Genomic DNA, 24,396 nt, shown 5'->3' on the forward strand with positions numbered 1-24,396 from the left:
CCTGTCTTTCTCTTGTTTGTGACTGTCAGATCACAGATGCAGCAGAGCCTTCTGAAAGTGATGACGAGTTTACTTTAATTTTGGAGCATTGCTCAAGTTCTGACATTGAAGAGTTGTGTATGCCTGCAGACAGAGGTGGTAGCCTTAAGACAGTGATGCATTTCAGATTGGAAACAAAACAGAAGATGGCTATAGTCACGTACGTTTCACTTGTTATGGAGGGACTGTTAGAGGCTACATTATTGCACTATTGTCCATCTATATTTAATGTATGGCAAGATGGAAATGTATTTAGGGTGAGTCAGGAAGATGGAGCAGGACTCTGAGGAGTGGAGTGCACAGTAAATGCATGTATGTGAAACTCCAATAGGTAATTAAAAGAGAAAGGATGGTGTTGGTTTTGAAGTTTGAACCAGAAAGACAGATACACACAAATAAAGGAAGGGAGAATGTAACAATTTAAAAGCCTAGTTGTCTGGGAAGAGGAGCTTGTCCTCAAACCCTGGTGGTTCTTCTGACAGAAGTAGGTCATGTAACCCACTAGTTATGTCTTCCGACTCGCTCTCCTCTTCCAGCTGTGATTCACGTATTTTGTAGTCTGGTGGTATGTAATGCTGATTCATTTTGATCATGGTTAACCTCTCCATGCTTTTGGACGAGAGACTGGTCCTTTTCACAGTTACAATGGCACCAGCAGCACTGAAAACACGCTCAGAAGAGACACTTGCAACCGGGCAAGCTAGATACTTTATCGCCAGCCTGCTGAGCACAGGCCATTGGCTTCTTGTCTTATACCAATACACCAATGGGCTTTGCTCCATGAACACCCCTGTTGTATCATCCAGATGGGCCTGGACCAACACCTCAATGTTCAGTGGTGCTCCGGTTTGCTCTTCCTTTTGGCTTTGCGACAGCAACGGACTTACCCATCCCTTTCTGTAGAAACCAAGCAGCTATTTTTTTGGTTGTGTCTGATGAATCAGATCCTGTTGGTGCTGTTGTTGTTATTGGTTGTGTTGGTGACTGCTGGGAAGCAAACGCACTGCTCTTATGCTGTGAAGAAGAACTTGACTCTGTAGGATGCTCAATAGTACTTGCACTGTCCTGGGCTGGCACTGGCAGGCCTCTAATTGAGAGCCGTTCGTTTTCTAAATCAGTGGCTTCCTTGGCTATTACAGTTTTGTACTTGGCAACATCCCCTTCTGAAAAAGGAATTACTGCATTACTGTTCACAAATAATTTTTACCGTGGATCTAAAATGGTGGCAGTAATGTAATGTTGATGTGACACAATCTTATTTTGAATCCTTGTGTTCTCAGATAAGCGGCCGGCTAAGCCCTTCGCCAAATAGCATGCTTCAAGTTTTCCTTCAACACCTTCGTATGTTTCCGACACCTCCTTTAGCTCTTGCTCTAGCATGTACAACAATGGGATAGCTTGGCCCATAGTACAGTCCTCCCTGCTGACTGCACGTGTGAAGACCTCAAAAGGAAGTAGCATCTCTGTCAGGCATTTAATGAGGTCCCATTGCCACATCCCAACTGTCTTGCTTTAATAACAGTTGGATCCCCTGATCTTCTTGTCATTGTCATGACATAAGCATTAAGTGGTATGTACTGCTCAAACAGCCGATCAAGCATGTAATAAGTAGAGTTCCAACGTGTTGGTACCTCCTGGATGAGTGCTTTGACTGGCATTTTATACTCACGTTGAATGACCCGTAGCTGCTTCCGGGCTTTAAAAGAATGGTTGAAATGCGTGCAGATTCTTCTGCAAATGGTCAGTAAGCTGCTGACTTTGCTTTCATTTTTCAGAAAGTCTTGAACCACAATGTTAATGCAGTGAGCCAAACACGGGACCCTAAAATAGCGACCATCTTGCATGGCCTTAACTACATTACTGCCATTGTCGGTGGCAACAAAACCAATGTTAAGGCCTCTTGGTCGCAGCCATTCAAAGACCTTGCTGTTAACCTCAGCCAAAATGTTTGCAGCAGTATGCAATTTCTCCATAGCAAACATGGCTACAGTAGCATATCTGCGAGTATCATTAAAAATCTCAGAAGTGTCAATGCCTGCAGATATCTTGGCTTTAACACCTGAAAAAGAGATCCAGTGTGCAGTGATGCACATGTAATCAGTGGTTGGCAACTGGTCCGCATGTCTGTTGTCAGGTGGATACTATGAACAGCACTCTGCTGCAAGGCTTTTCTAAGCAATTCCAGCACGTCGTGGTGTAGTGCTGGAACAGCAACTCTGGCAAAATAGTAGAGGCTGGGAACATTCCATTTTGGGCAGATGGTTGTCACAAATTCCAGGAAACCCACCCCTTCAACAAAAGAAAAAGGGAGAAGGTCCTGTGCTAACATTTTAGCAAGCTTAGCATTGTACAAACGTGCTATTGGGTGGTTGCGCTTGTACTTTCCCTCCTGCCTAAACATGCTAATAATGGTACGCTGCTTGGTATTTCTTTCAGTTATGCTCGATGCAGTACTTCGCGTCGCAGACTTCGCACCCGTACTCCTTGGTGTCTCCGGGTTACTCTTACTCTGGTGCCACTCAGATGTTGCTGATGCGGAGGATGTGGGCTCTACCACTGCAGTGCTGGGGACAGGGGTACTTTGTGTACCACTACCAGATGAATGTCTCCCTCTTCTTCCTGTCCGACCATGAGTAGACCTTCTACTGCTTCCCCACCAACATTAATGGTTCCTGCCTTTATGCTACGTAGGTGGTCCTCCCACTTGATTGTGTGGTGTTTTTTCAAATGGGTCATTTGGCCTCCGGTACCATAGTTTGTACCAAGCTTACCACGACTAACAGAGGAATGACAAATGGAGCATATAGCAATGTTGTCCTCATTTGCGCTAACTGTAAAGAAGTCCCACACTGGGGAGCTTAACTTTTGTCTCCTGCTAGAGGTGCCACTTCCAATGCCGGATGAACTGGAGGTTGAGTGATGAATTTCAATATGTGGCTGCGCAGTAGTACCACTACCTACTTCTGCTGAGGTGGAACTTGTGCTGGATGTAGGACGCTGCGGGCTCTGTGCAAATGTAAAAATGGAAGCTGGAGGTAGTTTTGGTGTGGCCTGTGTTGGAGGTATGCGTGCTACTCCCTACTAGTCGCAGCCATTCTCGATAGGGTTAAAATGTTGGTCTCCATGTCCTCAGGCCCAGGAGTAATGCTTGTGATGACTGGGTCTGACTCTGACTCGTCATCACCATCATTATCCGGCTGTTCAACATCGCACTCCATAAGTTTAAGGCTTCCTGGAACCTTCCTTTTCCCTAGCCTGGTCTTCTTGGGATGTCTCTCCCTCTCATGCTCAGATTGTTATGGCTCCCAATTGAGATCAAGATCATCAGAAGGGATGCTTGGCGAAGAACTCAATGGACTAACCCTCCTTTTCCTTGGTGGGGATTTGGAAAACAATAGATCTCCTACATGAGGTGCTTCCTCTTCTTCTTGCTCTGCATCAGGCTCAATTTCCTGAACTGCTCCGACTTCGGGAGGAACAACAACTACTATTGCAGGTGGTGGTTGTTGAACAACAACTATTGCAGGCGGTGGTTGTGGTTGTTTTAGTTGAACAGCTACTATTGCGGGCGGTGGTTGTGGAACAACTACTATTGCAGGCGGTGGTTGTGGTTGTTCTTTTTGTTGAGCATCTACTATTGCGGGCGGTGGTTGTTGAACAACTACTATTGCGGGCGGTGGCTCAGGTTGCGGGCGGTGGTTGTGGATGCTGTTTTGGAACATCTACTATTGCGGGCGGTGGTTGTTGTTCACCACTTTTCTGCTGTGTTTCCTCTTGCGTGGAATGTGTACTACTTTGAGGTAGCGATAAGTTCAGGTCAGGCTCAGCATCATTGCTTTCCTCCATTAGGCTGGCTACCTCTTCCCCACTCATCTGCTTGGGCCTGGGTTGGTGGCTTGGGCCCACTGATGCGGAGGTGCTGGCCCTAGCTTGGACCGCGGTCACCGCTGCTGCAGGCGTACTTTTTCTTTTCTCCCAAAAAAGGTTTTCGGGTCAACACCAGACTTAAGTGTAACCCTGGGCGTCCGATTCGGCTACGCCCACGGAGTAGGCGTAGTGTTGCCTTCTACGCATTTTGCGTAGACAGCGTAGCCGGCAACACTACGCCCACTCCGTGAGCGTAGCCGAGTCGGCCGCCACCCGCCTCCCTCCCGCCCTCCCCTAGATACATTATTTAAGCAATTACCCTGATTAAAACAATTTTAAAGCACTTACCTTGTCCGGGGCTCGTCCGGGGCTCCCTCTTTGAATAGCGTCCTTTTCCTGGAAACAAATGCGCATGCGCGGCCGCCCGCGCATGCGCATTTCTCGGGGAAAATGCGCATGCGCGGCCGCCCGCGCATGCGCATTGGTATCCAGGAAAGGACGCTATTCAAAGAGGGAGCCCCGGACGAGCCCCGGACAAGGTAAGTGCTTTAAAATTGTTTTAATCAAGGTAATTGCTTAAATAATGTATGTAGGGGAGAGCGGGAGGGAGGTGCGTAGTGGGGCTACGCGGAGTGCGGGAGTGGGCATAGCTTCTCGACCTCTCCGCGTAGCTCCGCGGAGCCCCACTACGCCCACTACGCCCAGGGTTACTTAAGTGTCACTTCCTTCTTCTGTTCTTCCTTCTTCTTCTCAGCAACTTTCTTGGTCTTTGAGGACCTGGTACCTGCTTTCTTTGGGCCCATCTTCTTCAGATGTCAGCAGCAGCACTCAGTTGCACAAGTTGCTGAAAATGAAATCTGGTCAGGTGAGTCACACCTCACGTGACGTAGTACAGAAGGACGTCCGTCTGGCAGTAGAACAGGCGATGAATGATGACAGACACCTCCTCTTCAGTCTTTTGTGCACCTACAAGCAAAGTAGGCAGAATAACATCAGTCGAATATGGACTTTTTTTTAGCTTTAATTTTAATTACTACTAGAAGTATTAGTACACTCAGTAAGAGTAAGAATAGCAAAGAACTAAAATGCAAATGTAGTGGAAGTGGAACTTGTTTATCTTTAATTTGTGCATCATTTCGGATGGATGCAGCATCAGTGACCTGCAGCAGATAGCAATGGGGATGTGAACAGTAGTAAGCCAACAGGAACAATGGCAAGACACAGACCAATTTGTCAAAAACAAAACAGCACACTACTACTACCACCACAGCTCCCAGCCACATGGGTACTCTCATCACAGGTACATGGGTAAAGGCCAGAAAACAATAAACTCAAGCAGGCCTATATCCCTATATGGCCAGAAAAAGGAGGATGCCTGTTAAACATCACAGGTTAATTAAAAAAAGAAAATCCCAATGGCTAAAAGGTTTGAAAGTTACACAACAACAACACAAACAACAAAGGTATTTACAGTTTTTTACCCACACCCAAACAGTTAACTACACCCCAAACACCACATTTGGAAATTCAATGCATTGCCACCCATGCCCTAAATGACAGACAAAATGGAAGCCGCTACATCAAGCATCCCCGCTGACTACCTCTGGGACTCTAGGCCTACTGGCAGAAGAAATCACAAGTTTGTAGGCCTGCGACAAAACTAAAGCACGATGGAAGGTCACACAAAATGGCCGCCCCCACATGGCCTGGCCACCCCCCAACAACATGAAAAGAAAGAGAATACAGACAATACATGCCTATGGCAAAAGGACAATGCTTGGCTTCACAAAATGGCCGCCCCGCCGACCACATGGTCAGGCCACCCTCAAACAACAAAGTCAATAGAGGACAGAAACAGTAAGTGGTCCATGCTCCAAAAACTACAACCAAATGACAACCTGAGGAGTTTCTTTAGCAAAATGAACAGCATCAACATTTTCGGGAAGGTTTTATGCAACTCGAGACATATTGCTCGCGACATTGCAAAATCGTCGTGTTCGGCAGCGCGAATTGTACAAAACGTCGTTATCGCGTGCCCGAGCACGCACATTGAGCGCGCGAAGAAGACAAAAACTGTAAGGTCGCGTTGTCGCACTGTGCAAAGTTTCCAAAACTACGCAAGCTGAATTCTAGGGTTACCTAGTGCGCAGAAAAAGCCATATTATTCAACACACACCCAAAACCTGCAATTCAACACCAAAAACACATTTTGCTAATCAATCCAAAGCCATCCATGACGAACATGATGTAACACTTACAACTTAAACACCACAATAACAGTTGATCATCTTTCATGCACCCATGATGATGACTCTAGTAGTACCCTTGGGCCTACTGGCAGAGTAGGCCACAAGCTTGGAGGCCTATGGCAAAAGCACAGTGGCTTAAAACACAAAATGGCCGTCACCACATGGCCAAGCCACCCACAGAAAGTAAATGAACTCAAGCAGGCCTACACTAACTACATGAACTACTAGGGTTACCTAATTACACACAAAAACCTGAAATTCCACTACAACAGAGTTTGCAATTGAATCCAATGCCATCCATGATGTTTTACAGACACCACAGAAACATGGATCGACCCGTGGGCACCTCTAGGCCTACTGGATGAAATTTCAAGGAAATACAACTTGGCCCCTCATCAAAGTACAGGCCTCCCTCAATAATAATTTTTAAGAAAGATTGAGAAGCCCAGAAAACTGTGGTTAAAAAAAAAAAAAAAAAAAAAAAAACATTTACAGTACACCAATTCTCAATTCTCAAACTTACTTGTAAAAGAAAAGTTCAAATCCAAAAGTCCTCAATAAATCCAATCAAATGCTATGATGCAGCAGACATACACAAAGAGTGATCCTTTCAGCTCCAAATCCAAATTAAAGTGAATACCACATGGACAAAGCACTGGGAGGAGCCTGGTGGACAGGAACAGGAAGTTGGAGACTCAGGGACACTTCCTTTCTCTTGAAAAAAAGAATAGGAACAAAAAGAGGACTCCTGGCCCAAAAAAATACAGCCAAATCACAATCTGAGGGGTTTTCCTGAGCAAAATGATAATTTTTGAGAAGGTTTTAACATGCTCGAGAGATATTCTGTGCCAGATTGCAGTTTCTGCGTGTTCGGAAACGCGATCTTACCAACATGGCACTGCAAGGAAGATCGCGCGTCCTAATGACGTGTTCGCGCGTCCGAATGACGTTATCTCGTTCTCACAGTCGCATGGGATTTATATATATTTTATTGATTATTTATAGTAGTTATAAAAAATGTTTTTACTGCATTTGCGTTTTTAGTTAAGTAATACATTATGTTAATTGTGTAATTAATTTTAGGTGTGTGTTGTGGTGTTTTAAGGTGTAAATGGTGACAAGGGTGATTAAGTAATTTAAATTTTATTGATGAATTATTAATTAGTTGTTCATTAATTTAAATTAGTTATTTAGTAATTAATTATGGTAATTGTGTAATCGACTGTAGGCGTGTGTTGTAGTGTTAGTAGTAGGAAGGGTGGGAAGAAATTTATTTTTTATTGATGAATTATTATTTGTTAATTAATTAGTAATGATGAATCGTAATTGTGTAATTAATTTAAGGTATGTGTTGTGGATATTACAGTGTTAAAGAATGTGTAATCAATGAATGTGTCTTATCTTTTTTTAATACATATAATAATATAATTAATAATAATTCATTATTAATTATGTTAATTATAGAAATAAATTTTAATAAAAAAATGTAATGTCGTTTTTTTATTGGTTTTGTGTTATAGGGTAGGAAATAAAATAAATACATTTATGTTTTAAATAATTTGTTTGTGAATATTTGTTTCTTTTAAATAAACATTGTTTATAAATGTATTTATTAAATTTTTTAATATATGTGTAGGTTTTTTATTATATGTAATTAACATTATAATATGTGTTATTTTTATATGTTTAATGGTATGTTTTTAAATATATATATATTTTTTAATTGTTGAAATGTTATTAGCTATCATTTTTTTCTGCTATCCAATACTTTCGCTACTGTTGCACTCACTGGTGTGGGAATAGTAATTTTTACCCTTCCGTTATCCAGCACTTTCCCTACTGTTTCACTCACTGGAGTGGGAATAGTAATTTTTACCCCTCCGCTATCCAACATTTTCCCTACTGTTGCACTCACTGGAGTGGGTATAGTAATTTTTTACTCTCTGCTATCCAATACTTTTCCTACTGTTGCAGTCACTGGGGTGGGAATAGTAAGTTTTACCCTTCTGCTATGCAATACTTTCCCTACTGTTGCACTCACTGGAGTGGGGATAGTAATGTTCACCCTTCCGCTATCCAGCACTTTCCCTACTGTTGCACTTACTGGAGTGGGAATAGTAATTTGTACCACTCCGCTATCCAATAATTTCCCTACTGTTGCACTCACTGAAGTGGGAATAGTAATTTTTAATCCCTTCAATGTCCAGCACTTTCCCTACTGTTGCAACCCTGGAGTGGGATTAGTCATTTTTATCCCTCCACTATCCAGCACTTTTTCCCTACTGTTGCACTCACTGGAGTGGGAATAGTAATTTTTACCCCTCCGCTAGCCAATATTTTCTCAACTGTTGTATTTATTGTGATGTAAAATGTAAGTTTTATTTTGTTTTAATAGTTTAAAGTTTTAATTAACTATAGAGTGTATTTTTTATGTAAAATTATTTATATATATATATGTATATATATATATATATATATATTATTATATATTTTAAACATTTTAAAGTTGAATAATGGTAATAGTTAATACATTATTTGAATGTAAATATATGTATATTTATACATTATTATGCTTGTGTGTTTATATTTTTTTAATTAAGTTTATTTTTATATTTAGTTAAAATGTATATTACATTTAATTAATTTTGTTAAAGAAAATATTAATATTTTATATTTTATTTTATTTATATTTTGAAATCAATATTTTTACACCTATATTTTTAACTTCGATATTTTCGATTTGATATTTTTGTACTTACATGTTTAAGTATAGGGAGTTGTCATTTTTACTTCGATATTTTTACTATCAATATTTTTACTATTGATATTCTATCAGTGAACCTCCACACTGTAGACAGTGTGGAAGGTATGATTCCATGCACTGTAAAGCTCCGGGAGGCCCTCAGTGCTCCTGGTACCAGTCTTCTAGACCCGGACAGCAAACTATGGCTGCTGCCGACCAGAGACATGATTCTGCCCTCCTGCTGCTGAGCCATGCTCGTGCAGGGAAAGGCAGGATAAGAGGTTTCCTGTCACAGGGAGTTGTGACCACCTCCCAGACAGGACTTAGTTAGTGTATTCTGACAGGGTAGGGGTGCTTGCCAGCGTCACTCAGACTGCTTGAAGGGCACATTTGGTGCCCTCCTTGCATACTCCAGTTAAAACCAGTTCAGGGAGCTGTTGGCTCCCTCTCTGGCGCAAAACTGGACAAAGGACATGGGAGTATCCTACCAATGTCCAGCCCATCCTCTGGGAGGCACCCCTGATTTGTTCCAACCCTTTCCTTAGGGTAATTAAGGGCTTACCTGTGGATGAGTCCCTGAATTCCTTGTGGGACAAGATTTACATACAGAGACTGCTCGACCATCAACACAGCCTCTTGACCAGCACTCGGTCACCTCTGATGATGAGTCAACCAGGAGGAGAGGGAGCTTCCAGATCCACACAGGGAATGGGACGACTATATTGTTCCTACTTTGTCTTCACCCTCACCCACCTGTTCCTATAGATTCTCCACCAGAGAAATATAAAGCCCCAGAGGATAGTCCTGCCTGCCTGGTGGCCCACCCAAAGCCAATCTCAGCAATCTCCCAAGTGGCCCAAAGGAAGTCCAAGAATCCAGCTGCTCCGGTCACATCACCTCCGGACAAGGAAGGCAGACACCTTGACAAAGCAGGCAAACAATTCTCTTCGATGTCAGGACTGATTGTCAAGTAACTAATGCTCTAGCGATCTTAGGTCGGTATGATAACCAGATGTGGTGTGATTTAGCCCCTTACATCAGTAAATCAGACAAGAAGAAGCACCTCAAAGAGGGTGAGAGGGCTTCCTTGGAGGTTATTGTCTGTGCAATGGATATGTTTTCAGCTTTTCGGTCTCTGGCGCGGCAGTCTTAGGTTGACAAGGTTGGCTCAGAGTGACATCTTTTTGGCCTGAGGTCAAGAATAATATTTCACATTCCCTTTGAGAAGAGGCCCTTTTTGGGAAACATATTGATATGGTTCTCCAGGATTTAAAGAAGGGCACTGAAATGGCAAAGTCATTGGAGACACTCCAGTACCATAAGGTACCTTTTCGAGGGGTTCAAGGAAGAGGTCTGCCCTCATATAGAGGTGGATGCCAACAATACAGATATCCCTCTTACACAACCTCTACACAACCGTATCGACCGCAATACTCTCAGCGGCAATCTCAGTCTACAACATATTCCAGTTCGGCACCCACAGAAAGAGCAGGGTGACAGGGGAAGGATTCCTCACTTCACCAATGATGACTTTCAGGCTTCAGCTCTTATTCCTCCCACGCTCAGGCGCTCGTGAGGGGAAGAATCTCTTTATACATCCAGAACTGATGAAATATAACAATGGATCAATGGCTGCTCAACATTATTTAGTTTGTCCATATGTTACAGTTTATTCAAATACCACCATTCACTCCACCTTGCTTACAAGCGAAAAGGCATCTACACCTCCTGCGCCTAGAAGCCCCGTTGATGCTCCAAAAAGAGGCAATAGAACCAGTTCCGGCATCCCAAATAGAGAAAAGGATTCTACTCCTGTTTCTTTTTGGCATAGCAGGCTTTCAGAAAGTAGCAGACTATTCTAGACTTGGACTCTCAATACCTACCACAAGAAACAGTCCTTCCGTATGGTCTCCTAGTAGGACATACTACTGATTCTAAATTCAGGAGATTTCATGGCCAGTCTAGACCTACAGGATGCTTACTTCCATGTTCCCATTCATCCATCCTACAGAAAGTATCTCCACTTCACTGTAGCCAGGAGCCACTACCAATTCAAGGTCCTGCCACTCGGATTAAGTTCGACGCAAGGGATATTTACGAAGTGTCTGGCCCCAGTGGCAGCTTTCCTCAGAAAGCAACATCATCAGGTGTTTCCTTACTTGGATGGTTGGCTGATAAAAGCACCATCAATTTCGGCAGCCCAGGAGTCTACAGCAGCTTGCACAATTCTCTTTGAAAGTCTAGGTCTTACCTTAAACAAGGAAAAATCAAATCTACAACCATCCAAAAGCATTACCTTTCTGGAAACTATATTGGACACAACTCTGAACAAAGCCTTTCCATCGCTAGAAAGACAAACCAAATTATATCTGTGGCTCAACTCTTTCTAAAAAAGGGTTTGCCATTACAAGTCTCTCCTAGGGTCAATGTCATCTTTCACCCCCATCATTCCCTTCTGTCACCTGAAGATGATCAACTAGACTTACAATGGCATCAATTGATCGGTTCTTTCGAGGATATCATCAAGGTAAATCTGGCTATGGTTCAAACCATCTCTTGGTGGACCCAACAGAAAAACATTAAAAAAGGTCTGTCTTTTCTGGCATCCCTACCTCCGTGATGAAGTAACCAGAGATGCATCTCTAGACGGATGGGGAGCTTTCCTGTAAAACCTTCAAATCAGTGGCCGTTTGCAGCAACATCATCGCCTTCTCCGCATCAATTTGCTTGAACTACGAGCAATTTGTTTAGTCCAGCAAGAATTCCTACCAAGGATACGGAACTCATTGGTTCTCATCAGGACAGACAATACAACAGTGATGCATTAGGTCAACAAGCAAGGGGGCACAACAAGGTCTCCTCTATTATCGCTGGAAGCTCAATGCATCTGGGAGTGGGAGATCCAGAATGGAGTTTCACTAAGAGCCAATTACCTTCTGGGGAATCTCAATGCAACAGCGGATATACTCAGCAGACTCAAGTCTACATGCCACGAACGGGAACTGCACCAGGAAACACTGGACAACATCCCCTTCTGTCAAGGCTTCTTATGAAGATGAAACTAAATACAAGACAATGATGCCTAGGGATCAATAATCTCAACTGATAGGGAAAAAGAATACCATTAATTATCTCTTTCCAATGTGATATTACACTAATGAAATACATCTGTATCTGTAATTTCCTTAACCAATGGCAACCAGACAAGAATTTTTCGAATAAAATATTATTTGTGATATTTCTTTTACCTTCTTTTCTTCTGAAAAATTGTATTTTTGTCACTACTTTGAAAACACATATATACATATACACAACATTATTACAAATATACATATATATATATATATATACAATATACGCATGAAAAACATTATATACCCCTAAATCTCTCTTTATTTCTATATACTCCCTCTCTGCCCTGAGGGCGCAATGGCGGCTAGTTGGAACGCAGATAGATAACGCGGAGATGGGAGAACTCAAAACCTTCGACAACTTCGTTATTCGGCCACAATAACGAGAGGAAATTCACCACTCAGAGAGGGCTCGCAGTTGGTACATAAGCGAGTGGAGAATTACACTCGAGGCAGGCATACTTTTATTGGTACTGTATGTTGGAAAGTGAAACATCCGACAAAGAATCCTTCAAGATAGCCGTTCCTCAAGAAATAAGACTGGCGGAACCACGAACGCCCTTGTCCTGATGAGGCCTGAAAACTGAATAGGCTGAAACGCGTCAACACTTTTTTGTTTTAAAGGCACCAGCAAAAAATTTTTTGAACATTTAAAAGAAACTCATAGGGAGTATATAGAAATAAAGAGAGATTTAGGGTTATATCTCTTATACTTTCCTTTATGATTGGTGACCTTTATGTATAAGGAATGCTTTTGTTTGTGAAATCTATTAAGGGAAAAGATACCTGTAGGTTAAAAAAAAACACCAAAAATATATGTATGTTATTTTTTGTTTGACTTGAATATACTGTGTGTATGTATATAATGTTTTTCATGTGTATATTGTATATATATATGTATATTTGTAATAATGTTGTGTATATGTATATATGTGTTTTCAAAGTAGTGACAAAAACACTATACTTTTCAGAAGAAAAGAAGGTAAAACAAATATCACAAATAATATTTTATTTGAAAAATTCTTGTCTGGTTGCCATTGGTCAAGGAAATTACAGATACAGATTTATTTAATTAGTGTAATAACACATTGGAAAGAGATTATTAATGGTATTCTTTTTTCTTGTCTGTTGAGATTATTGATCCCTAGGCATCATTGCCTTGTATTTAGTATTATTACCCAGATGCCGTCTGGTTACTTGGGTTTCCCCTGTATTCTTCGGTCTTATGAAGATGAAGGCAGAGCCCTGCAGGATGATCCTCACAGACCTATTTGGCCACGCCAGCACTGGTACACAGAACTCCTTCTCTCGGAAAAGAAGCAGATTCTATTGGATCCTATCCCAAAGCTACTGATGATCATTCATTCAAGTACCGGGGTTAAGTACTGCATCCCGATCACAAATCACTTTGATTAGTGCATGGCTCATGAACACAGAGAGTTTGATCATCTGAACCTTTCCACTGAATGTAAAGATATTCTTTCTCATGCCCGGGCGCAGAGCACTAACAAAACATTTCAAATTAAATGGAAGAGATTTTGTCTCTGGTGCTAGAAATCAGGCGTTCATATTTTCTCCTCTTCAGGCTCATGAAATTCTTCCTTACATTCTTTCATTGGCAAAAGCTGGTCTGTCCCATGCATCTATTAAGGTTCATCTCACGGCTATTTCACGTTTTAGAAGAAGCTCTTCAGGCCCTTCTTTATGATCTGTGAGAATCATCAAACAATTCATGAAGGTTTTTTTTAGGGACTTTCGAACTGTCAAGCCTCTCCTACCACTCTGGCACCTTAACGTGGTCCTGTCTCAACTCATGAAACATCCCTTCAAACCTATCCATAAGGCGGACACAAACATTTCTGTCATTGAAAGTGCCTCTACTTCTGTCTTTGACATCTGCTAGAAGAGTTGGTGAAATGCAGGCTCTTACTATCGAGGAGCCTTTTCTTTAATTCAAGGATGATAGAATAATGTTACGTACCAACCCCAAGTTCATCCCTAAAGTTCCATCGGCTCTTTCATTTAAATGAACCACTGATTCTAAAAACCTTTTCCCCGCAACCTACAACACAAGTGGAGAGAGCTCTTAATTCTACAGATATTCCTGCCACCCTCTGGTTCACCACTGCCACCCTCTGGTTCATCACTGTCACCCTCTGATTCACCACTGCCACCCTCTGGTTCATCACTGCCACCCTCTGGTTCACCACTGCCACCCTCTGGTTCATCACTGTCACTCTCTGGTTCATCACTACCACCCTCTGGTTCATCACAGCACCCTCTGGTTCACCACTTCCACCCTCTGGTTCACCACTGCCACCCTCTGGTTCACCACTGCCACCCTCTGGTTCATCACTGCCACCCTCTGGTTCATCACGTCCACCCTCTTGTTCATCACAGCACCCTCTAGTTCACCACTGCCACCCTCTGGTTCAACAATGCCACCCTCTGATTCATCACAGCACCCTCTGGTTCACAACTGCACCTTCTGGTTCATCACAGCACCCTCTGGTTCACCACTGTAGAGAAAGCACACCTGCCCAGCCTCTATCGGGGGCTGGTTAATGTGTTACTGAATTTGAGCTTGAAGTCCGGCACCTGCTTCCTTATCTGTAAGTGCTTAATGTTGTGGTTTAATTTTTGTGACAGCCTGGAGCATTGTGCCATACTTGTAACTATTCTCTGACCCTGAGCAGGGTCAGAGAATAGTTGCAAGTAGGCAACAACTCTGGAGGCGCCGCTCAGGAAGCACTTACAGGGTTACAACAGGTGCCCAAGTTGAAGTTAATTTCTTTGAAACCATTTTGTAAATGGTTACAAAGAAATTAGCTTCAACTTGGGCACCTCCTGTAACCCTGTAAGTGCTTCATGTACTTCAGTTTTTGAAAATCCGTCCCGCATGCGATTTCGCGGATTTTTCTGCAATTTCGCGAGATTCGCGGACCGGGAAATTGCAGAAAATCCGCAAATACCGCAAGCGGAACGGATTTTACGCCCATGCTTAATTATAACAAAAAAGTGCTGCTAGCTACTCTGATTCAGGAATGTGAATCTATGAAAGTTCCAATATTGGAGTAAGAAAATAAGTTACTTACCTGTAACTTTAGTTCTCCAGTATTGGAATATTTCATAGATTCACATGTGACCCACCCTCCTCCCCTGAGAAGCTCACCTTTTGAGACCTTTACTGATATACTTATTGCACTGGTGCTGTGAAAATCTGAAGGTCTGAGGTTCTCTCAGGAGTATTCTAGAGGATAGGGAGTTCTGATTGGCTAAAGCCTGGTGTTGTACTCTCTAACAAACAGAGATTGATATGTTGCAAAACTGAAATGGGCCTAGGCCTGTTTCTCTAATTGGTGCTAACTTTGCATTGCTGTTTTTATATACTAGGGACTCCCATCTCGACGGGGAATGATTCAAGCATGTGAATCTATGAAAAATTCCAATACTGGAGAACTATAGTTACAGATAGTAACTTATTTTCTTATGTGCATAGCTCATTGGGTTACTGCTTTTGTTACAGAGACTCTTTTTTTCTTACTGTGCAGCTCATAAATTACAATCGTAATCTAGCACAGTGACATATGAATTCCCATCAAAGAGCTGCATTCACTCTGCATGGTACAGTACTAGTCTTTCATTGTCCTGATGTTGCTAAAGAGGTTTTATTGATTATAAATAAATTCTTATTATTAAAGTCAACCCTAACCACTGTGTTATGTTCTGAATCCTGAGTTTTTGCTCTCCAGACAAAGCACTCTCAAAAAGTGCTTACCAGTATGGATGGCATGTGACTCCTACACCTTGTAGACACCTTTGCTTTATGTAACATGTTTTATGCACTGATCTACACATGCATAATTCATTGCTTCTGTATGTGCGTGTGATGTAAAGTGCTCAAACACCCTACACAGGTATGAGAGGTGCTACAAAACAAATAAAATACATGTGGGATAGGGGCTATGGAGAGCTCAGGCACTTTTGGACGGTGATAGTGAGGGAATCATTGAAGAGCACCAACCAAGATTGTTAAATCCTTGTAAACAGTAAGGTCAACCTTTACTATGCATTAAAAGCGAATTTAAGTTAATATATGAGGACAAATGTGTTGTGGAATGCACTATTTTTCCCCACATTTTCTTGGTAAGGGGCTCACTGCACTTGCTATTCACCATACTTGGGCTGGGCTGACATAATTTGCCAGGACTGCATTGGGCTCCCTCTTTGGCCTTGCACCTGTCTGCTTTCCTTTTCACGAAAGGAGGCGGAAGGAAATAAGCAAATACCCCGTGGGCTAAGGAAATCTTGCTGATGTGCCCCTTGTATGGATGGGGTTCACAACTATATATTACTAATTTTTGTGTAAGGGGAGTTTGGTTGATGTCACCTCAATCTCTCTGTGTCACAACTATACAACTCAGTATATACTAAGTATATTTTCTTTCTATTTTGCAATAGATTTCTAGCATGGTATTCTACTTTTTGTGGTTTCTTCTTAGTTTGTGTCCAAGCCCATCTTGCCCATTTCTGAAACCAATATATCGAGTAATCCGCTCCTGGTGAATATATTCAAGTAATTGAGGAAGGTACAAAGTGAAAAAATGTGTATGTATCATTAAAAGGAACCTATTGAGATAGGGTTGAAATATTTCTATGTCATTCATTTTTCATTAGAGTTGCACAATGCTTGTGTTTGATTTGCAGGAGGTGCTTATCAATAAAGTGAATGTAAATTTACATTGAATTTTAATTCTTTTATTTCTAGACATCTGCAAAACAAAAGCCTGCCTGCGCTTACGAAGTCCATGTTTTCCAATCTCAAAAATCTTTTACTTGATGACCCAGAGAGATCACACACCACATGGAAAGAAGAAGGCCTGTTACACCTGACGTATAGTATAATGGTCAGGTAATTTATTTTTCTACCTTTGGTAAGGCACATTAAAATGATAATTATTAAGTAATGTTGTGGAATTTAAGCTTTAAGCGCAATGAAGGCTGACATATTTTCAATCAGCAGTTACTAAGGGTAGAGTACCAGATGACGACCTGCATGACCATAATGCGAAACTAATGCCCAAATCTGAAGGGAGTATCTAATAACATATATAAATATATTACAGTACTACAGTACTCTGGGACTTGGCCCCTGAGTCCTAAAAAAGAAAATAATGACATAAGGGGGCAGGGTAAGGATACCCAGACAATCTAGCACTTGTGGGACTGCAATATAAAAAAAAATGAATCAATGTTGTCATGGTCCCACGGGACTCAGTGCTGCTCCAATGAGGCCAATCCTGAAGTTCCGTCGTACTGGGAGAGACCAATAATACAGCACAGCCTTCGGGCTGTATAAAGCTCTTTGCAGAGAGTGCACTTTGAATACATGATGAAGGCCCATTATGTGGGCAAGCCCATTCTACATACAGTCTGTGCTCAGTGAGAAGACTGTGCATAAGGCCCACACTCTCCAGAAGCCTATGCCCCATTAGTGGCAAGACACTACTATGAACAATCTGCTCTCAGTGCACAGACTGTGTGTACAAGCCACTTCATACAGACACTAATAGACCTAACTCCTATTAGGTGGGCAAGCCCTTACTATGCACAGTCTTCACTCATGGGTAGACTGTGCTTAAAGTCCACTCCCTCCACCCATCGATCCAAGAGGAGAGAGAGGTCTCAAGACCCTTCTGAGGATAATAAAGGAGCTTAAAAAAATCCTGTCATGAAGCAGCAGGTCCTGAAAAGGAAAACTTCCATTTTCTACTGAGGTGAAAGGCCACCTGACCTCTAAATATGTGAAACCCTTTTCAGAGAGAAAACCAAAAGAGAGACACATTTAGGTCTCCGTGTAGCTGCACAACCTATGAATCTAATGAATTAAATTTGTAATCCATTTTTTTAATTATTCTTCAATTTTATCCATAAATCATTTATCCTTTCTTCACACTGTTTTATTTCAATCCATTATATTCATTATGTATCTTCTTTGACTCTTCAAAAACACACAGGAGAATCCATGTTTCCTTTTTGCCACGTTTTTATTGCCAGTCACCCAATGCATTTCGGGAATTTTATCCCTTCTTCAGGGGTTTCTAGAGTACAAACAAAAATGGAACCTCATCAATTAAATAGCAAACTGGTTTTATAAAACATCTTTTTTAAGAAAAAGCAACTGACTTTTACCATATATCATTATTTGTGTTCATGCTTTTACTGTCATTGTTGCTTAACTTCCCTGACTGCAAACGCTACCCACGTTACCCTGTAATGACACCTGAATGTATCTCACATCCGCATTACTGAAATCTCACTGGATTGAAAACTGCTGCCTATTCTTAAAAGGAACATTTACCATGCTGATACAGGAAATATTCTGAAACGCGCTTACCGTGGCACTAAGCAAATCGACCTTTCATGTTAAAAAATACTATGCAATCTTCCCACAGATTAACTGCATGCTGCTCCCGCTTCTCACTTCCAACAAAGGTTTACTGAGCGCAGGTGAATGTTCACCTTAATGACCCTGTTTGAATCAGCTGTGACAACACGTGACTCACTAACTCTCGCTGCACCTCTCTCTTCAACCAGCTTCAGAGCCATCTATGAAGATTACAGTCTCTAAAAAACTTGTATAGTCAACAGCACCATCCTCTGGGTCCTCGTCGATGCAGAAATCACAATCAGGGCATGTTTCCCCTGCTTCGTTGTCGACTATCACATCGTCGAAAAAACCATAGCTGACGAAGGTTTCTGGTGCACCGTCGACAGCGGCTCCACCGATGATGCCTCTAGCAACGGCGAAGGTACCCTCACCGCCGATGACTTCCTCATGGACGATGTCTACTCAGTCGATGACGACTTCCTCTTCAATGTCTACATCCTCGTCGACTACGTTTTTCCGTCGATGACCACCTCTGCGACAGTTTACACATAGACGACGATGGCGCCGATGATTACGTCATCAGTTCCTATTATGTCCTCGTTAATGACACACACACCACTGTTGTCGACGACGCTTACTACACTGTATGCTACACCTGGACTCAAGCGACCGTCAACATTACAAGTTCCACCATTGTATCTGTCGAAGACGTTCTCACCGATGACATCATCGACAAGGCATTTTCTTCAAAATCCTTCAGTGGTTTCGCATTTACCTCCTTCAACATTCTTGGAAGAGTCTGATGAAGATGACATGGTTGGCCCTGCTCACAGTCCCTCTCAGCTTCACATCAAGTATCAGGACTTTCACACTTCACATACAAAAATGCAATACTTAGAACATGTTAATGAACCCATGGTCCACCTTCCCGTGGAATTAGTCCAAGAATTGCAAGACATGTTGCAGGATTATCGTACTCATTTTCCTTCATCGATGAGTGCAATTCCACCTCCACCTCCGCCTCCACCTCCACCGGCATCTCCGCCATGCATATCTGAGCCTTCACCTAGAACGTCACCAGTTACAGTGTTTTAACTTTGCAACAGTATGATACCTCTGATGATGGAGAGGTAAAGGAAGGTGAACTTCAAGGTAGAGACCAGCTGGCAATGAGTGGAGAGATTATGTAATTTTAACATGTGCTTCCCCATCTCCTCAGACAGCAGATTCTCCGCAGGAGGACATTAGCGGCTTTCAAGCATTGATGGAGAGAGCAGCTTCTGACTTTCAGCTATCTATGACTGTCAAGCAGTCTGATTGCTCTATTTATCATTTTAAAGACTTATCTCAGAAGTCTGTGAGAGCAATGCCTATTATAGACCATATTTTGGAGGAAGGTGTGAAAGTTGTGAAAACACCTGCTACAGTTATCTCAGTTTTGCCTAGAATAGACAAAAAATAGAAGGCTCCTGATGATGCACCAGCTCATCTGGCAGGACACTCGAAACCAGACTCAGGAATAACTCACGCTGTGCAGCAGAGATCAAGGAATCCTTTGGGGTCTATCACCGCTTCACCTGACAAAGAAGGGAGGCGCCTTGATAATATCAGCAAGAGGTTTACCACCACCTCAGGCACTAAAGATCGTGGCCAATGCGCTAGCGCTATCAAGAAGATATGACCGCCAAATGTTGTCCAATATCGCTTCATATGAGGGCAAGAAAGATTCTTCTAGAAGGCGAACGATCTGCCTCAGAGATCATTGATGCGTCCATGGATGTGGCTTCCCTGGCTTTTCGTCAGCTTGCTGAAGCAGCGGTCCCTAGACGGCAAGGCTGGTTGAGGGCAGCAAAATTTTGCCCTGAGGTGCAAAGCAAAATCCTGATATATACCTTTTGATGGCAATGCGCTTTTCGGTAAGCATATTGATGACACCTTACAGACCGAGAGTGAGACTACTAAAGCTTTGGACATACTCAGATACAGGAAGACCCCCTTTCGTGGAGTCTGTGGTAGAGAGACATATTCATTTCATGGAGGTTATCAAAAATACCAACCCCAGACCTTTCACTCATTTCGCCCTTCCTACCAACATCAGCAGGCATATTGTGCACCACCACATGCTGCATACTCCATGCAACCCAGACTGTTTTGCTGCCAGCCACCATGTGGTTATTAGGATTTTCGTCTCGAACAGAATATGAGCTGAGATCGGATTTATCTTCCCCTCATTGAGATTCTTACACTAGGACAACCCTTCTACTTAATACAAAGATCTACTGTGAAATTTCTGCGTTATATATTAAGAATTCGAGCTGGGATCTGACTTATTTTCTCTTTATGCGATTTGAATTCCTGGGCAATATTCCTGCACTATATTAGGACTTATTGTAAACATCCTACTTTACTTATTAAGTCCTGATGAAGTTCCTTCTGCACAAGGAATGAAATGTGTTGGCTGAGTGCTGGTTTTAATACATCTTTTTGAATAAAGAAGATTGACTGACTTAATCTGTCCTCCTGAATACTTTTCTGATGCTCCTTCCATTCCAAAGTAACCCAGACATAAACAACCTGTCTAGTCCAGCGATGATGTTAGGAAACAGTGACGATGTCCCGGCACCCGCTGCTCTCTCCCCTATCATTCCAGCCAGAGGGGCTCGCATCTCACGCTATTTCAGTCAATAGCAAAAAATTACCACAGACAAATTGGTCGGGGATATAATAAAATATATGAAATAACAAAGGGGAGAGCAAGGGATCGTGTTCACTATGGGTGAACGGAGAGTACTCCTGTTCCCCTGGTCAAGGACTAAATAAAAAAAAAGAGGAGTACCACCAAAGGGGAAATAAACGATTTCCTAATGGTGCGTTTTGACTGACAAAAGGAAGAATTTAACCTTTTGTAAAAAAAAACTCACTCACCAGCCTAGTGGTGACATGCTTCATCATCGGGGTCCACCCTGGTGGCCTAGCGTCACCAGGGTGTGCTACAACACCTGAAATACAGTGGAGCAGGTTGTGAGTGTGAGTGCAAAAAAAGAAATGTTAAAAATTGTCCTGGTTTAACTTAATGAAAATATGAATTTTATTTTAAAGCAACTGGACAATAATAAAAAGGGGAGGTGGCGAGATACTAAGAGGGAAGTTACGGCCAAAGTATCTCTATATGTGTACTGGTCTACATGTTTCAACCTTTAATGGGATGTTCCAGGTTTTCGTAAGGACCATTATCAAGGAAATGGACGGTATGTACCCCCTAAAAGGCACACCCAATCCTAGATCCTCGTGAACCTATTAGCAAAAATCGCTAATGGCGAGATGCTCAAGGAAAAGTAGGCGAGCTTATGTATTAAAAATCAAAAGACCTGTGGGGAAGAAAGAGAAACGAACATCTATCACACGTGATCAATATTACATGCCTGTTACGTCGTGCAGTGTCTCTGTGATTTCATGTTTCATGCCACTTTCATTAGGAAAAAGGTTCGTATCTGCGTGATATTGTCGTGCTGGTCGAGTGCCCGCTGCGGGCATGCTATTTAGCCAACACTGGCATACTTATCAAGAGGTGCGTGCTCAATCACTTATACTATATTTATTCCAATCTCGCTCATTCATATTAATTGTAGAGGCGTGATCTCTTATTCTTGCATCCCAACTATGGTGGTCGGGACGGTCGCTGAAGTTGCTTTAAAATAAAATTCATATTTTCATTAAGTTAAACCGGGACAATTTTTAACATTTCTTTTTTTGCACTTACACTCACAACCTGCTCCACTGTATTTCAGGTGTTGTAGCACACCCTGGTGACGCTAGGCCACCAGGGTGGACTCCGATGATGCAGCATGTCACCACTTGGCTGGTGAGTGAGTTTTTTTTTTACAAAAGGTTAAATTCTTCCTTTTGTCAGTCAAAACGCACCATTAGGAAATCGTTTATTTCCCCTTTGGTGGTACTCCTCTTTTTGTTTATTTAGTCCTTATAATAAAATATAGCCATACCCTGGAGTTTGTCACAGTACCAGATCCTCATCCACCCCAAAAATCTCTACCATCCCATCTTCAGTTACTAAAGAAGGGGGCATTCGTCATACTACAAAAATGGAGCCATAGAATCAGGTCCACGCCCTCAAAGGGGAATCGGCTTCTACTCCCACTTTTTTTCTGGTGAAGAAGCAGTCAGGAGAATGGCGTCCCATTCTGGACCTCAGAAAGCAGAAAAATATCTGCAGAAAAAATCTTTCCACATGGTAAGTCTCCAGGAGATACTGCAGCTTCTGACCCATTCAGATTTTATGGCCAGCCTCGATTTATAGGATGCGTATTTCCATATTCCTATTAATCCCAATTGGTTCCTCCATTTCACTGTGGCAGGTGCATACTATCAGTTCTAGTTCTAGTTCTCCCCTTCAGCCTAAGCTCAGCTCCTGCTGTGTTTTCCAAATGTTTAGCCCCTGTGGCAGCACTCCCACAGTTGCAAGGCCTGCAGATCTTCCTGTATCTCAATGATTGGCTAGTGAAGGCTCCTTCTCTTCACTGGGCCTTGAAGGCCATATCCATCTGCCTACAACTATTTCACTCTCTAGGGATTGCAGTCAATTACCAAAAATCCGTTCTCACTCCTTCTCAACTGCTAACTTTTCTCAGAGCGACATGGGATACCCTCCAAAACAAGGCATTCTTATTCACAGCTAGGTAAAACACCATACTATCGTTGGCTCACAGTCTATCGAAAGAAGAGTTCACTTCTGTCCATCTCCTTAAATCCTTTCTTGGCAGGATGTCCTCGTCGATCCTCACGGTTCTCCATGAACGTCTCAGGATGAGATCTTTCCAGGAGCAATCGGACAAGCAATTGCTTCAGGTGACCGGTTCATTCGAGGACATTATTCAGATCACTCAGGTCATGAAAAGAGCACTTCCTTGGTGGCAGTCTGCCCGCAATCTTTCTTTGGGCCTGACATTCCTCTCTCCACTTCCAGAGTATGTCCTGACCATGAATGCTTCATTTGAAGGCTTGGAGGCTCATCTTCAAGACCTTCTAGTAAGCGGCAAATGGAGTCTCTCTCTCTCCAAGATGCACATCAACCTCCTGGAATTTAGGGCAATTTTCCTAGCTCTTCAGTCATTTCCTCCAAGAATACAAGCATCCTCTGTCCTCATTCTTACAGACAATACTACCTGCATTCACCATCTCAACATGCAGGGAGGAACGAGGTCTCCAATTCTATCCTTGGAAGCTCAAGAGATCTGGAAGTGGATGTTGCTACACTGCATAATCATCAAGGTGGAATATCTTCCAGGTGTGAAAAACAACCTGAGCTGGATAGGACAAACATGTCACGACTGGGAACTCAATAAGTTGATTCTCGACTCCATCTTCCCGAAATGAGGAACACCCAACTTGGACCTCTTAGCATCCCAAGAGAACTGAAAATGTGGGTTATCCAGTATTATGGGTATCTTTCATAGATTCACATGCCTGAATCATTCCCCGTCGTCGGGGTGGGAGTCCCCGGTAAATAAATATAGTAATGTCACATGGACATATACTTAGCACTAGGCCAGAGGCCTCACATTAGTAGCCTATCTAGGTCCTTATGTAAAAAGGACCAAACTTTGGACAGTAGCCAATCAGCTCCTATCACCCTCCTGACCTTCCTGGAAGGAGCCCTTGTCCCTCAGATTTTCTACCGCACGTCGTGCTGAAGGGAGTCTCCACTGAGCTCTGCTCAGGTTTTTTCCTATATCTTTGGATTCTATCCTTTTATCCTTTTATTCTTCAAGTTTTGGTAGTGAATATGGCTACTACTCCTAAAAAAGGGCTTTTTAGACCCTGTGCCTCTTGTAGTAAAATGAGGTTACATATAGAGGACAAACATGAAGATTGCGTGTATTGCCTCTATCCTCAGCATTCTGCCAAGGAATGTAAGATTTGTCGCACTCTCCCGGTCAAGACGTTGAAGGACAGGGAAGG

The 24,396-nt window shown here is 42.4% G+C and overlaps 1 protein-coding gene across 1 annotated transcript in view; it reads left to right on the plus strand.

Moving 5' to 3' along the window:
• PTGIS (prostaglandin I2 synthase) overlaps positions 1-24,396 on the plus strand; it is a 1,239,217-nt gene that overhangs the window by 508,522 nt on the left and 706,299 nt on the right. Inside the window, exon 4 of the mRNA XM_078651848.1 lies at positions 16,798-16,941. Coding sequence (XP_078507974.1) covers positions 16,798-16,941 — 144 coding nt within the window. The remainder of the gene's footprint in view (positions 1-16,797; positions 16,942-24,396) is intronic.

The sequence above is a fragment of the Lissotriton helveticus genome, chromosome 7, assembly GCF_964261635.1.
Source record: "Lissotriton helveticus chromosome 7, aLisHel1.1, whole genome shotgun sequence".
In the NCBI taxonomy this organism is placed as follows: Eukaryota; Metazoa; Chordata; class Amphibia; order Caudata; family Salamandridae; genus Lissotriton; species Lissotriton helveticus.